The 16,755-nt window shown below is 43.6% G+C and overlaps 1 protein-coding gene across 3 annotated transcripts in view; it reads right to left on the bottom strand.

Moving 5' to 3' along the window:
* Positions 1-16,755, bottom strand: part of MEIOB (meiosis specific with OB-fold) — an 80,454-nt gene that overhangs the window by 6,162 nt on the left and 57,537 nt on the right. For all 3 annotated transcript variants that reach the window (XM_073648412.1, XM_073648410.1, XM_073648411.1), the window contains 9 exons: positions 16,517-16,589; positions 11,348-11,543; positions 10,551-10,651; positions 6,777-6,829; positions 5,820-5,915; positions 5,329-5,430; positions 3,873-4,026; positions 3,075-3,261; positions 2,825-2,911 (listed from right to left, as the gene is read on the bottom strand). In XM_073648412.1, coding sequence (XP_073504513.1) covers positions 2,825-2,911; positions 3,075-3,261; positions 3,873-4,026; positions 5,329-5,430; positions 5,820-5,915; positions 6,777-6,829; positions 10,551-10,651; positions 11,348-11,543; positions 16,517-16,589 — 1,049 coding nt within the window. The remainder of the gene's footprint in view (positions 1-2,824; positions 2,912-3,074; positions 3,262-3,872; positions 4,027-5,328; positions 5,431-5,819; positions 5,916-6,776; positions 6,830-10,550; positions 10,652-11,347; positions 11,544-16,516; positions 16,590-16,755) is intronic.

Genomic DNA, 16,755 nt, shown 5'->3' with positions numbered 1-16,755 from the left:
CACCGACAGATAGGGGGCGAGATGAGGAGGTGGTGTGTGAGTGAGAGACATTGACTGTCCTGTCTGTTAGGTATAAGGAGATCCAAGATAGGACCAAGTCTGTGATGCCGAGAGATGAGAGAGTCTGTAGTAAGAGGGAATGGTCCACTGTGTCGAAGGCAGATGACAGGTCTAGGAGGAGGAGGACAGAGTAGTGTTGCTTGGATTTGGCGGTTAGTAGGTCGTTGGTGACTTTATTGAGGGCAGTTTCAGTAGAATGGTGCAGTCGGAAGCCAGATTGTAAGTGCTCAAAGAGAGAGCAGGAGTAGAGCTGGGAGGACAGTTCAAAGTGGACATGTTACAGTAGTTTTGAGGCATAGGGGAGAAGTGATATGGGACGATAGCTAGTCAGAGAGGATGGGTCAAGGGAGAGCTTTTTGAGGATGGGTGTGATCGAGGCATGTTTGAAGCATGAGGGGAAGACACCAGTTGTTAGTGACCGGTTGAAAAAGTGGGTTAGGGTTGGGATGAAGATAGTGGTAAGGTTGGGGATGAGGTGGGACGGGATTGGGTCAAGTTCACAGGCGGTGAGGTGTAATTTGGAGAGTAAAGAGGAAAGTTGATCTTCCGTAGTGGTGGAGAAGCTGGTTATGGAGGAGGAGGATTGAGTAGGTGTGCGGAGGGACTGGGGGGACTTTAGGCAAAAACTTTGTCTTATGGTGTCAATCTTGTGCGTGAAGAATGAGGCAAAGTCTTCGGCTGATATGAGAGGAGAGGGAGGAGGCGCTGGGGGACGGAGGAGAGAATTGAAGGTGTTGAATAGCTGTTTGGGGTTGTGAGACTGGGAGGATATGAGAGATGAGAAGTATGTTTGTTTTGCTGTAGTGAGTGTGGACTCGAAGGTAGTGAGGGACTGTTTCAATGCGATGAAGTGCTCATTAGAGTGGGACTTTTTCCATCTACGCTCAGCAACCCTGGAGGCCCGTCGCTGTTCTTTGGTTAGGCTGGTGTGCCAGGGTTGCCTGTTCATTGTGTGAGCATTGGTATGTGTGACGGGGCGACCGAATTGAGAGCTGCAGTTGTTGTGGTGTTATATAATGCAGCAGCAACATCTGCATCATGTAAGGAACTGATGTCTGTAAGAGGAAGGAGGGATTCAGAGAGTGAGTGTAGGTCAAGGTGTTTGAGGTTTCTGCAAGGGTATGCTAATTTGTGGAGTGGGGATTGTTGCCCTGGAGAGGAGAGGGTAGAGAATGTAAGTAGGTTGTGGTCAGAAAGAGAGAGGGATGAGTTAGAGAGGTTAGACAGGGAACAGAGGCGGGTGAAGATGAGGTCCAGAGTGTGTCCATCTTTCTGAGTGGCTGCGGAAGACCATTCAGTAAGGCCGAATGAGGAAGTGAGGGATAGAAGCTTAGAAGCAGCTGAGAGAGAAGTGTCAATGGGGATGTTGAAGTCGCCCATTATGATAGTGGGGATGTCAGCGGAAAGGAAGTGAAGTAGCCAGGTGGTGAAATGGTCTAGCAAGGTGGTGGCTGATCCTGGGGGGCGTTAAATGACAGCCAGTTGGAGGGGGAGTAGATGCACACACAGTTCACTTCAAAAGAGGGGAGAGTAATGGAGGGTGGCAGTGGGATTTTGGTGAAAGAGCAGTTATCTGGCAGGAGAAAGCCAACTCTTCCACCATGCTTGCCAATGGGGCGGGGGGTGTGGGAAAAGTGGAATCTATCATATGAAAGTGCAGTTGGAGAGGCTGTGTCAGAGGGGGTGAGCCAGGTATCGGTTATGCCGAGGAAGGAACGTTTGTTAGTTATGAAGAGATCATGGATGTAGGAAAGTTTGTTGCAGACCGAGCGAGCGTTCCATAGAGCTCATTTTAGTGGGACTGGGGAACCGGAGGCTGGGCAGATGTGTATGAGGTTAGAAGGGTTGTGAGAGTTTGTGATAGATAGTGGCTAGGAGGTGGAAGTGACTGTGGGATGTGGTGAGGAGGGCCAGGATTTGGGGAGATATCGCCAGCAATGAGGAGGAGCAGAGAAAGCGTTAGTAGGTGGGAGCAGGAGAGAGCATGAGGTGGCTGTCTGTGCTTAGAGACACAGGATTGAATGTTGAGGAATAGTTCAGAGGAAGAGGTGAGATGAATGGGGAGGATGGAGGGAGAGATGAAGAGTTCCTTGCTAGGTGTAGGGATTAGGGGTGGTTGTAGGAAGTGAAGGATTAAGGGGGTGAGAAATAAGAGAAAGCCTTGAGGAGAACACCATTAAAAATAAGAAAAAGTTTTATAAATGGAAACCTTAACACGGATATAAACAGACTTTATAGAGTCAAGGGACAGGGGAAAAAATGACCTGGACATTGTTGTACTATTTAATTCAGTAAAAAAGAGGGGGAAAAAAACTGGCTAACCCATTGTAAATTGCAAAACTAATGATAAAATCATATCCATCATGGTTATGCAAAAGCGCAAAAATTTGCAATTAGCACATTGTCATTTGCAATTAAAGGGGTCGTATGAGATTAGTAAAGGTGATTGGCTAATTTTCCAGAAACTGTAAATGTATTAAGATGACTTGCAATACCAGACACAGCATACAGAGAAGGGTGGCACTATTTTTGGTACAGAAAGACTGACCCCTTTTTTTTTTTAATAATTTCGCTCAAAATGTTACGATGATATATCAGCAACGCGCGATACAAATACCAAGTCAAAATGCCAGACGCAAGGGCCAAATTTCTGATAAAGTCATCAAAATTGACTTGGCCAATATATTAATTGCGGTCATTGCCAGGTCTGTGTTATTAAAGCTGGAGGGAGCTAGAGAATCCTTTATGTGACAAGATTTCTCACCTTCAGATAGATTTTGCAGCGTTCCAGTAGAAAATTCCATTTCAGCGACGTCTTCTGGTCTTCGGTTAAATTGAAAAATCCATCTACCTAAATCAAACATGGAAATACGCCATGAGAAATCATTACTAGTGCTCTAACGGGGGGAAGGAGGAAAAACGGCGGGCAATTATTCTTCCCCGGCATGGAAATTAGAAGTTGATGTATTATGCAGAGTCATATTTAAATGTAAAATAAGAACGGCAAAACTTACGGTGCATGATAATGTATCCTCTGCCGCCACGCCGGATAGGTTACCAGACAGCGTCCCGGTGTGATCGCTGATGTCCACTTGCAAATCCAGAGTTGTGAACACAGATTTAAGGTCTGCGGACGTCTCGTTGCAGAAGGTGTAGGTGCAGCCTTTTGATAGATCGGTCACTGTATAATGGCATTGTGAGCTGCATGTAAAACGACGGTAGAAAATACTAAGCCGAGGCGTCGGGAAATAAGAAAGACCCAGTGTCAGTCCCTCCGGAATAAATATAACAATCTATGATGCAGGATTCAGGACATTATTTTCTGGCAGAGGGATATCGAGGGCGTGCGTATGAAAATGTCCTTGGAAAAAATAGGGCAAGTTATGGTCTGGTCCCAACCGATGTAAGACCCCCACCATGGAAAAATAGCATTGAGAATTGGCCGATGGAAAGGGAGTGGAAAACAAATATCAGATGGCCTTATTGGGGGAAAATGAGAAATTTAATCTTTGCCCTGGAGCCCCACTCACCAGAAAAAAAATAAGGTCTTGTAAAAATGTGAAAACAATGTATTAATATCTTAATGATTGTATGAAATTACAGGCTGTCACGTTTTGCGTCCCACCTGGTGTATTGGGTACATTGATGATGTATTTTGTGATTGCGTCTGGCTTTGAACCATTAATTTCATACAATTATACCACGTTTTTTGATGTACATATTTAGATTCTTTTTGGGAGGGTCTTTAAAATGTTGGAGATGATTAGCCAATATAAAAGGTGCAGAAAAAAATCCAGCTGTACATTACTCACCATCTATTTCTCATTATCTTATCGATGGTAGAATCAATATTCATCTTGGTAATAAAGGCAAAAGCAATTCCATAGACGGGATTATTCTTATCCGTAGACTGGAGAGCTCTGTCTTTTATCTGACGTACAGTATACACATCCATTATAGTCTCCACTAAAAAAATAAAAAATACTGGTAAAAGGTGTGGTCATCAGTGTGGCCATATTGGGGGCAAATAACTGGTGAAGAACGACTGACACACAGGGCTCTGCTCCTCCATAACCCAACTGTAGCTCTTAGCTAACATGACATAATGTAATTGTAGCCGTACAGATTAGATATCATCAGTCAATACCATCGATTTCCATGGGACTGAAAAGCCATTTAATGTGCAAGATTTTTGAGGTGTCTTTGAGAATTTTTGTCCCTTCATCCGGAAGAGCATTTGTGAGGTCAGACCCTGATGTTGGGGAGAGGTCGGGCTCACAATCTCCATTATTGGTGTTGGATGGGGCTCAGTTTTGGGCTCTGTACAGCTGATAAAGTTCTTCCCCCTCCTTGTCTTTATGGAGCTTGTGCACTGTTCCCACAAAGCTGGAAGCTACAATTGTCCCCAATGTCTTGTGCTGAAGAATTAAGATTTCCCTTCACTGGAGCTGAGGGTCCAAGGCCGCCCCCTGATAACAGCCCATAGCATTATCCTCCTCCACCATCTGTACAGGGGGCACAATGCAGTCAGGGGGTAACGTCCTCCTGGAATCACCAAACCCAGACTCCTCCATCAGACGCAGATAGAGAAGTGTGATCCGTCACTGCACAGAACACGTCTCCTCCAGAGTCTAGAGGTGGCGGCTTTACATTACTCCATCCGACGCTCAGCATTGCGCTTAGTGATGTACGGCTGCATGCAGCTGCTTGGCCATGAAGCTCCCGGCGGGGGCGCAGTGTTTGTGCTGATGTTATACCAGAGGAGATCTGGACTCTGCAGTTATGGAGTCAGCAGAGCGGTAGTGACATTTCTGCTCTCTGCTCCTCAGCACTCGCCCCCCGCTCTGTAACGTTACATGGTCTCCACTTCGTGGCTGAGTTGCTGCGGTTCCTTCCACTTCTCAATAATATTACTCACAGGTAATGGGGGAAGATTCAGAAGGAAGAAATGTCATGGATGGACTTGTTACCCCAGTGGCTCCTATTACAGGACCACACTGGTATCAGTGATCTCTGCACCGCCGGCCGTTCTGACACGTTAGTAAAGACAGACGGCATGGCGGGGGGCCGTAGGTTATACACCGGGGGTGGGGGGTTGGATGCTATACACTGGTGGCGGGGGGCCGGAGGTTATACACCAGGGGCAGGGGGTTGGATGTTATACACCAGGGGCGGAGGGTTTGGATGTTATACACAGCAGGCGGTTGAGACTGAATGAGAAGCCTAAATTCAATTAAGATGTATGGACCAATGTTCTATTCTACGCACACTTTATGGGTTCTCCAAAAGGATCCTCATTTTCTTCCACAAAAAGTCTATTCTCCGCACAATCTCTTGCGTATCTCAGTAGGGCGAACGCCTCTGGTATGTCTGGTGAAAATAAAATGTAAAAAGTTTTACACATCCATAGAAAATGCTGGAGAATGAAGAAGTCCTATGAAGCTGATAATTCAACTGTACACAACTCTCGGCTTTCCTCTTAATAGATGAAGATAGACTTTATGTATATGACATTTATTATTGGAGCTCGAGCAAATGGTCCTGAGTGTCAGACTATGTAGGGACGCACCCTATTAAATAAGAATAATAACGCCCAGTTTTCAATATATGCATACATTTCGAGGAGGCATAACAGAGGAATGACAATGTGCAGAGTTCTAATAAACAAGTTTTTTATTTTTTGGGGGACATGGGAAATACAAGTAATTACTAACACAGAATTGCCGGTGTGTTCCCTTTAATCCACATATGATCCTTACCTGGATTTGTTGTAAATATAGTCTTGGATACGACCGTTGCGACCATCGAATTTCGGAAGGAGTCGTAATTTATTCGTATCTCTGATGCAAATAAAACTTAACCGAATGGAACAGACTGCGATTAGTATCTCACAAGCAATGGTTAAACTTAAGATCGGCAGATTGTAGAATTCTGGCAACCTGGTATCACATGATGTGATCATGTAACATAGGGCTGACATTGGGATCATGGAAGACAACCCTTCTGTGCCAAGATTGGTGATTTAAAGGGCTTTCCAGGTTGTTGTTTTTTTAGATAAAAGTTGTCTGTGGGTATGAAATGATATCACTCACCCACCCCGCCTCTCCAGTGCTGCTGCTCCGGTGCTTCCATCTGCTGCAGCATTTAACCATGTCACTGCTACAAGCAAGCACTGGCATCAGAGGTTGTGTAATGTACATGCCAGCGTGACCACTAAGGACAGTGATTGACTGCAGCTGTCAAGTGAATGGTGAAAGTGATGTCATCACTACAAGGACCACTGGAATAATGGGGATTTGAATAGATGAGTAATACTTTTTTTTATGATTTAATGCCCTTTTAATCACTGTATAATGAAACATTCTGCCATTTTTATATTGTGTTTTCAGTCCCTGACCATTTCCAAGTTCTCTGCTTACTGTCAGGGAGTGGAAGCATGGCTGACCGATATCTTTCCTCCCCCCATATACAGGATCGTTCATGTGATTTCAAAGGGGAGAGTGGAGAAAGTCGCTACCAATTGACATTGGCAGTTGCTTTTTCCTGAGTAACAAATGGATTAAAATTGAATCATTTTCTCCTTGGACATCATCTGTCTGTGTAGAGTCGGGGGCCGCCGATATCGGTGGGTTCAGTCCACTTTTGCTTAATGTGTATGTCGGCCTCAAATCTTTAATGCAGAGACATAAACCTGTGAAATATAAATATATACCCACCGGTTTCTCTTGGTATCCAGCTCTGTGCCAGATGGATGGACTCATTATCCCAGCTGTAGATCAAGAAAAGGACATAACTTAGTAATTATGGCACCTGGTTCAAAATGTTCACAAAATCAAAAATGTTCTTTATTTTTTTTTGCAATTTTTAGCGTGTTCCTACTAAAGCGTCCCGAAAATTGTGCAAAAAAAAAAAGTCAGACTTATATAAAATTATTCCAGGGAGAAAGGAGGCCTGGAGAACATTAGTGCAAAGTTCTTGGGAATAACTATATATACTGCAATAAATATATAGCAGTGGCTTGCATACATTTCAGACCCGTGACTATTGCTGCAGTCACACCACCATATTGTTCTTCTCGGCAGCTCATTCTTATGTAGCCCCCATTACTTCAGCCATTATTTATTATAGTCTATAGGTTCCTGCTGCCATAAATACATTTATTCCCGTCACTATGAGAAATCATGCACTTATTTGCAGTGTTTTAGAGATCAATAAAATAATGAAAACACCATTAAATAGAAATTTTCGTAACGTTCATTTATATGCAAATAATACCGTTTTCAGGCTCCATTAGTCATTTTACAGCCTCACAATAAAGAGGAATGGACTCCATAAAATAATGCTTACTCTTTTTTTATGAGTCTTATTCCTTCTGATTTGACAAAAGTGCTACTGCTGTTACTTAACAGAAACTTTTTTCTGGTTATGCTCATTGGCTGAAACTTTTCTAGCGGCATCCTCCATCTCATGATAATTACCGATTTGATTTTGCTTTTTATGGAGTAAAATAATTATATATTTTTTCCATAGTTGTGTTACTTTCAGGGTTAGGGCTCGCTCTCACTTGCGATTAAATTGGACGAATTCAATTCAATAAAAAATTGGATTGCATTCGGACCAATTTAATCCTATGATGGTGTGCTCAGTTGCGTTTATTTTTCCAGTTCCGATCGGATTGCGATCGGGCTGGAAAAAAATCGCAGCATGCTGCGATTTCATGCTGTATTTGGATCGCACGCACCCATATAATCTATAGATGCCTGTGAAACATCGCCCTGCACTTGGATAACACCCAGCAACAGAGGAGATGGAGAAATTGATTTCTCCATCTCCTCCGCAGCTGTGCTGCAATACTCTCCATGCGAGAGGATCGCAGCACAGTTCACTGACATTCGGCTCCCGCTCACAGCAGAGCGGGAGGCGAATGTCATTAGCATATTGCATCAGATGTGATTTGCTAGTGGGACCCCAGCCTTATGTGGAGTATCCACAGCGGAAAACATCCACACCAAAATCCTCAACAACAAAAACTGATCAAAATATTGTTGTGGAAATACTGTGAATTTGTTGCATTTTTCACCTTGTGTTTGCAATGTGAAATCTAAGGTAGAAATTGGAGGGAGAGGCTCAGGTATCTGCCACGGATTTGCAGCTGTAACTTAGGTCTGCACTCAATAGCTGCACTGAATGTGGCTAATCTGTTGCGGACCCCCGGCATATCTGACTTTATCTGGAAACCCAACTTGATTTCCAGTCAGAATTGACTTTTATTTATGTGGTTCTTAAAGGTGGGACGGAAAAAGCCATGGTTGTTTGGCAATGCAGGACTCCTTCATATAATAATAGATGGTTTGTGATCACTTTTTGTGCAGATTTTGATGTGGAATATGTGCCAAAATACATTTAGGTCATCTGTGCAAATACATTTGGGCCATGTGTGCATATACATTTAGGCCATGTGTGCAGATAAATTTAGGCCATGCGTGCAGGTACCTTTAGGCCATGCGTGCAGGTACAGTGCCGGCAAAAAAAATCTTTACAAGTTCAATGAAACCACAAAATCTTAATATTCAAGTGGATTCAAGTGTTTTATTGTGGATATTTTATTACAATTAGTATTTTGTCATGTCACCCTTACATTTTATCACCATCTGCAGTCGTTTAGGCATGGACTCAGCAAGGCTGGCTAAGTATGTGGAGTCCATGTTTACCCACAGTGTCTTCAGCACCTCCTTTAGATTGTTGATGTCGCTGGGTCGTGTCTCTTGAACCTTGTTTTTCATTAAATTCCAGGCATTTTCTATGGGGTTAAGGTCAGGGGAATTACCTGGCCACTCTAAAATGTTAATGTTATGGTCACTGAGAAACTTTCTCACGGCCTTGGCTTTGTGGACAGGGGCTCCATCATGCATAAAGTAATCACACTGATGTATGACCCAAAAAGTAAGCATGTGTTCTTCCAAAACAGTAATATAATTGCTTGCTTTCATAGTTATAATCTTGGGAAGGAAGTACAAACCTGCCCTGCCCATGCTTCCACTGAATGCACTCCACACCATCACACTGTCAGGGTGTTTAACAGTCTTAACTGTATATTTTGGGTCATAACGTGACACTGTACTCGGACGACGCACAACCTTTGAGCCTCCCCTGACCAGCCTGAAAGTGCTCTCATCACTAAACATCACTTTCTTCCACTCTTCAGATGTCCAATCTTGATATTTCTTACAAAAGGCAAGCCGTTTCTTCTTCATTGCTGCTGTGAGCAGGGGCTTCTTTGCGGCACGGCAACTTGGTAGACCCAGGTCCTTCTGCAGGTGGTGACGAATTGTCCTAGTTGTGATGTTCTGGAGGAGCATAGGGTACTTATTTTTTATTTCAACGGCAGTTATAGAAGGATATGACATCACTTCACGCTCCAGAAGCTTATCAGTCCTTGGTGAAGTCTTCTTAGGTGCGCCAGAGCCTGACTTCCTCTGCGGTACCATCCCAGGAGGCAATAATGCCGCCAACCGCTTCAGTTGAAAATTGCTTCTCTTGACACTCCCAGATCTCTAGCTACAGCAATCACTGAATCCCCCTTCTCGAGCAGAGTCAAGGCACGGGATTTCTCTTCCATTTTAAGCTTCTTTCGACCCATTGTGGGAGATAATATAAAACTGAGGGAGATAATAAAAGACTGCCTAATAGCAAAACTGGCTGAGCTGCACATAACAACCAATGAGAGTGCAGCTTTCGCTTGACCAGAGAAGTGAAAACCGAGCATTGATTGGTTGATATTTGCAACAAAGCCAGCTTTAATATTAGACAGTTTTTTATTATCTCCCCCATTGTGTACACTTTTAAAAAGTGAACTTATGATGTGGATTTTATATGTAAAGTTTTTTTTGCTGCGCAAGTGTAAAGATTTTTTTTGCCGGCACTGTACCTTTATGCCATGAGGGCAGGTACCTTTAGGCCATGCGTGAAGGTACCTATAGGCCATGCGTGAAGGTACCTATAGGCCATGCGTGCAGGTACATTTAGGCCATGCGTGCAGGTACATTTAGGCCATGCGTGCAGGTACATTTAGGCCATGCGTGCAGGTACATTTAGGCCATGCGTGCAGGTACATTTAGGCCATGCGTGCAGGTACATTTAGGCTATACGTGTAGGTACATTTAGGCCATACTCCCTGTGTATATTTTTTTCCCAGAAAATCTACATTTAAAAGTTCAAGCAAAGTGAATGTGATCTCATGAAGACTCATGCCCACTGTACATGTAAAGACATTGTTGAATTTTTTTGTATTTTTGTGCATTCTTTCCTTAAAGACTTCTATTGGAGGGCTGGCAAAATGCATGTAATATACCCAGTTGCATTTTGAAATGCAGAATCAAAGCTTTCCTGTGCTAAAAAAATACAATACATTCATCAATTGTCTGACATCAGGGGTCAGAGTCTGCAGTCCGAGAGGTCAGATGGGTGTTATATCTAAAGTGTGTACTCACCAGATCATTGCAAAAGAATCAACGCTATCATCAAACAGCTTCACCTCACATCTCTGGCCTTTTCTTTTGTCCGAAGTGGTAAAAGACTTCATTTCTCCCACCTGATGAAACCAAAGCACAACTGTACATAATTCTCATCATCAGTGCTGGTGCAATGAACACATATTGGGCTGCTTATATCACAATCTTGGTATCCTCAGAATGGCCAAAACCAAAAAAGAAATATATTCAAAAGTACAGCATAGACTGATGGTCAAAAGCAGTTCAACTATGCTTATGTTTTATCACCTTTACGCCTGGTACAGTATTTTTCAAACATACAGAAAAGCATAGTACGCATGTTTTGTGAATTTCCTTTATCAGAATCTATATTGTAATTGTGCTTGTATAAACAAGCACTTTTGCAATTTACTGCTTGTTAAAATTTTCAGCCGATCTTGAGATATTCACACTTTTCTTTTGTGTGCAGCTCGTTGAATAGGAGACCGACCACTGCTGCTACTACCTAGCATTGTGCATGTTCTGCTGTCTAGCAGTGGTGGTCGGTCTCCAAGGCAACGAGCTGTAAACAAAAGAAAAATAGAAAATTGTTAATATCTTAAGAACAGATAAAAAATTTAATAAGCTGTAAATTGCAAAAGTGCTTGTTTTTATAAAAACTATCAAACAGTATCCATTTATGAAGATGGGAATAACCCCTTCAAGGTTTTGTAACAGAATTGTTAAAGCACAGTTTTACCGTAAATGCTTCATGATCATGACCCCTCCGTTCTACAAATTACTTTATATAACCGTACCCATCTTACTGCTGCAAGGACATTAATGATTTTTCCATTTAAGCTTTGTCCATTTGCTACAATATCTCCCAGCGAATAGTAATCGTTCGGATCCTTTGGAGGAATCGGCAATATAGACAGCAGGGAGTTATCGGTGTCATGTTTGGAGCATATCCTGACCAAGGAATGGATTTCACTGATAAGCAATTTGTAATAACTAAAAAAGAAAAGAACATTCAGACCATTTTTGTTATTATTTAAATCAGGGGTCAACGTTTACTAACTTTTTTATTATTCTAAAATGGAAAAATAATACTAAAACAATTAACAGTCTTGATTAAAAATCTCCAACAGCTTCTTTGCAGACATACAGTAGAGACCAAAAGTTTGGACACACCTTCTCAATTAAAGATTTTTCTGTATATTCTTGACTATGAAAATTGTACATTCACACTGAAGGCATCAAAACTATGAATTAACACATGTGGAATTATATACTTAACAAAAAAGTGTGAAACAACTGAAAATATGTCTTATATTCTAGGTTCTTCAAAGTAGCCACCTTTTGCTTTGATGACTGCTTTGCACACTCTTGGCATTCTCTTGATGAGCTTCAAGAGGTAGTCACCGGAAATGGTCTTCACTTCACAGGTTTGCCCTGTCAGGTTTAATAAGTGGGATTTCTTGCCTTATAAATGGGGTTGGGACCATCAGTTGTGTTGTGCAGAAGTCTGGTGGATACACAGCTGATAGTCCTACTGAATAGACTGTTAGAATTTGTATTATGGCAAGAAAAAAGCAGCTAAGTAAAGAAAAACGAGTGGCCATCATTACTTTAAGAAATGAAGGTCAGTCAGTCTGAAAAATTGGGCAAACTTTGAAAGTATCCCCAAGTGCAGTTGCAAAAACCATCAAGCGCTACAAAGAAACTGGCTCACATGAGGACCGCCCCAGGAAAGGAAGACCAATAGTCACTTCTGCTTCTGAGGATAAGTTTATCCGAGTCACCAGCCTCAGAAATCGCAGGTTAACAGCAGCTCAGAGACCAGGTCAATGCCACACAGAGTTCTAGCAGCAGACACATCTCTACAACAACTGTTAAGAGGAGACTTTGTGCAGCAGGCCTTCATGGTAAAATAGCTGCTAGGAAACCACTGCTAAGGACAGGCAAAAAGCAGAAGAGACTTGTTTGGGCTAAAGAACACAAGGAATGGACATTAGACCAATGGAAATCTGTGCTTTGGTCTGATGAGTCCAAATTTGAGATCTTTGGTTCCAACCACCGTGTCTTGTGCAACGCAGAAAAGGTGAACGGATGGACTCTACATGCCTGGTTCCCACCGTGAAGCATGAAGGAGGTGGTGTGATGGTGTGGGGGTGCTTTGCTGGTGACACTGTTGGGGATTTATTCAAAATTGAAGGCATACTGAACCAGCATGGCTACCACAGCATCTTGCAGTGGCATGCTATTGCATCCGGTTTGCGTTTAGTTGGACCATCATTTATTTTTCAACAGGACAATGACCCCAAACACACCTCCAGGCTGTGTAAGGGCTATTTGACCAAGAAGGAGAGTGATGGGGTGCTACGCCAGATGACCTGGCCTCCACAGTCACCAGACCTGAACCCAATCGAGATGGTTTGGGGTGAGCTGGACCCCAGAGTGAAGGCAAAAGGGCCAACAAGTGCTAAGCATCTCTGGGAACTCCTTTAAGATTGTTGGAAGACCATTTCCGGTGACTACCTCTTGAAGCTCATCAAGAGAATGCCAAGAGTGTGCAAAGCAGTCATCAAAGCAAAAGGTGGCTACTTTGAAGAACCTAGACTATAAGACATATTTTCAGTTGTTTCACACTTTTTTGTTAAGTATATAATTCCACATGTGTTAATTCATAGTTTTGATGCCTTCAGTGTGAATGTACAATTTTCATAGTCATGAAAATACAGAAAAATCTTTAAATGAGAAGGTGTGTCCAAACTTTTGGTCTGTACTGTATGTGTCTCCATAGTTGCAGACACCAAACAAAAATTTTTCAGTAGAAAATGCCCCTCACTTCTTACCAATGTAATGATGAGTATGATAGAGGGGACGGATAGAAGGGGGTTGCAGCATTTTAACTAGCATGCAACTCTGATGTTACTCTCCTTGGCCTTTTGAGGCTGACTCAGGCAGCTCCATGAGCATTCAGGTAGTTTGGGGCACGCTGGCTACCACATGTTTGGACTAAGTGTCCTTCCTGACAAACTTTCTTCTGCTATACGTACACTTGGCACTGTTATACCAAAGTACCTGCCTGTGTTATCTGCACACTTAGCTCCGCTGTATCAAGATGTCTGACTACATTAATGGCTCTGCTGCTACAAGGTGCCTGTCCGCATATCCAGCTCCTTTGTTCCACATGCCGTTCAACATATCCCGCTCTGCTTCTTCCCGTACCATCAAGCATATCCAGCTCCACTGTTCCATGTGCTGTCCAGCATATCCAGCTCCACTGTTCCACGTGCCGTCCAGCATATCCAGCTTCTTTATTCCACATGCCGTCCAGCATATCCAGTTCTGCTGTTCCAAGTGCTGACCAGCATCTATTCCACATGCTATCCAGCGTATCCAGCTCCACTGTTCCACGGTCCATCCAGTATATTCTGTTCCACGGTCCGTCCAGCATATCCATCTCTGCTGTTCAACATGCCACCCGGTATATCCAGCTTCAGTGTTCCATATGCCACTCAGTATATTCAGCTCCACTGTTCCACAGTCCGTCCAGCATATCCAGCTCCACTGTTCCACGGTCCATCAACTATATACAGCTCTGCTGTTCCACGGTCCCTCCACTATATACAGCTCTGCTGTTCCACGGTCCCTCCACTATATACAGCTCTGCTGTTCCACGTGCCATCTAGTATATCCAGCTCCAATGTTCCAAATGCCGCCCAGTTGTCATGCAATGTGTGGGAAAGACTTAGTGCAACACAAAGGGAAAAGGGAAAGTGAGCCCAGACTCTAGGGAAAGGGGGAGTGTAGACCTCCTAGGCTGATCTAATATCACTCTCTCTACACTAACGTCCCTATATTAGTTCTTTACCAATCGCCACATGCGAACCTCGCCCTGTCTTTCCCTAGTGTTAGGCCCTGGCTAGGGAAGGGAGGGGGATGAGCGCTAGTCGATCCCCACTGACAACTAAAGACAATAAGGGGGAACAAACAAGGGAAAATAGCTTAGCTTTAGTCGACTTCAGAGACATTAACACCTGTCCTCATAGTTCCAGAGAGGAAGAAGTAATGCACTTGCTCCGAGCCTTCACAAGGGGTAATGTGAGTATCGCCTGCACCTCCCTCTAGCAGACAGCAAGTATTTATACACCCAGGCCAGGGTGTTAATTAGCCAGAGGAAGGTAGCGACTGGGTCCTAGAGAGACAGCCTCTAAGAAGGTGTCTGTAATGCCAAACGAAGTGATCTCCTGCAATCAACTGCAGGGCGACTGTTTGTCACTTCTGACACACCCGTGACACCAGTTTATCGAGATCCACTGTTCTATCGTCCGTCCAGCATATCCAGCTCCGCTGTTCCACATGCCGCCCAGTGTATCCAGCTTTGCTGTTCCACATGCCATCCAGTATATCCAGCTCCACTGTACCGCGGTTCGTATAGTATATCCAGCTCCACTTTTCCACGATCCGTCCAGCATATCTAGCTCTGCTGTTCCACGTGCCACCCAGTATATCCAGCTCCGCTGTTCCACGGTCTGTCCAGTGTATCCAGCTCTGCTGTTTCACGTGCCGTCCTGTATATCCAGCTCTGCTGTTCCAAGTGCCGTCTCGTATATCCAGCTCCATGGTTGGTATAGTATATCTAGCTCTTCTGTTCTATGGTCTATCCAGTATATCCAGCTCCCCTGTTCCACAGTCCGTCCAATATATCCAGCTTCACTATACCATAGTCTGTCCAGTATATCCAGTTCCATGGTCCGTCCAGCATATCCAGCTCTGCTGTTCCACTTGCCATCCGGTATATCCAGCTTCAATGTTCCACATGCCACCCAGTATATTCAGCTCCACAGTTCCACGGTCCATCCACTATATACAGCTCTGCTGTTCCACGTGCCATCCAGTATATCCAGCTCCAATGTTCCACATGCCGCCCCGTATATCCAGATCCACTGTTCCATGGTCCGTCCTGCATATCCAGCTCTGATGTTTCACATGACATACAGTATATCCAGCTCTGCAGTTCCACATGCCGTTCAGTATATCCAGCTCCACTGTTCCACGGTTCGTATAGTATATCCAGCTCCACTATTCCATGGTCCGTCCAGTATATCTAGCTCCTCTGTTCCACAGTCCGCCCAGTATATCCAGCTCTGCTGTTCCACGTGCAGCCCAGTATATCCAGCTCTGCTGTTCCACAGTCCATCCAGTGTATCCAGCTCTGGTGATCCACATGCCGTCCAGTATATCCAGCTCCACTGTTTCACAGTTCGTATAGTGTATCCGGCTCTTCTGTTCTGGTCCATCCAGTATATTCAGCTCCCCTGTTCCACAGTCCGTCCAGTATATCCAGTTACTCTGTTCCACGGTTCGTCCAGTATATCCAGCTCCTATGTTCCACAGTCCGTCCAGCATATCCAGCTTCACTGTTCCATGCTGCTCCAGGCATCAGCTAGCTTTTCTAGCCCTACTTTTCCACGTGCCATCCGCATATACTGCTCTGCTGTATCTCTATACCAAAATAATATGGTCCCAGCTGCCTTACCTCACTATGACAAGTGCAATCCAATTTACATCCCTCTATATAAAATATGGTGCACTTCCACTGCAAACTGACAGATTCAGGCTAGGTTTAATTTTGGCGTGTTTACCAAATGCATGATCCATGCTTTTGAAACTGAATCTATACAGTTGCACACGTATGCCATACGTTATATGTTTTTTTCTTCATTTTTTGTACACAATTTTATTGAAAAGAGCACTCACACTCATACCAGGTAAATTAAATGAAATTGGAAGCCATGCTTGTAAGCTGTTAGCATCAGTCAGAAATGGGATGTAATATTAGATATGATGTATCCCTCCCTGGTGCATGTATTGACGAGAGACGCTTGTCATATGTTTTCAATCTCTGTCATTATATAAAAGGACGTTAAACCTTTACAGTCCCTGTGGAAGCGGTGAGCAGGAAGTTTACATATTACCTTGGTGTTGAAGGATTAAATTTTTCTTCCTTCTCTACATCTTTTGTTTGCACGAGGGGATTTTCAATTATAACTAAAAGAAAAAAAAATAGGAATATTGTTTAGAACGGCTTGTATTCCCCGAAATGATAAATATAGATAATTAAAGCGTGCGGCGTTCGGGTAAAACAGATGTCCTCATTACCATGTAAACATAGTAAAGTTGTACTAATCGGGGTTGCCGTACACACTTTGAACAG

Source organism: Phyllobates terribilis, unplaced genomic scaffold (genome assembly GCF_046119375.1).
Source record: "Phyllobates terribilis strain yellow unplaced genomic scaffold, ASM4611937v1 Scaffold_9__5_contigs__length_417890890, whole genome shotgun sequence".
NCBI lineage: Eukaryota > Metazoa > Chordata > Amphibia > Anura > Dendrobatidae > Phyllobates > Phyllobates terribilis.
Note: the sequence above shows the minus strand (reverse complement) of the source record. Positions and strands in the feature narration are given on the sequence as shown.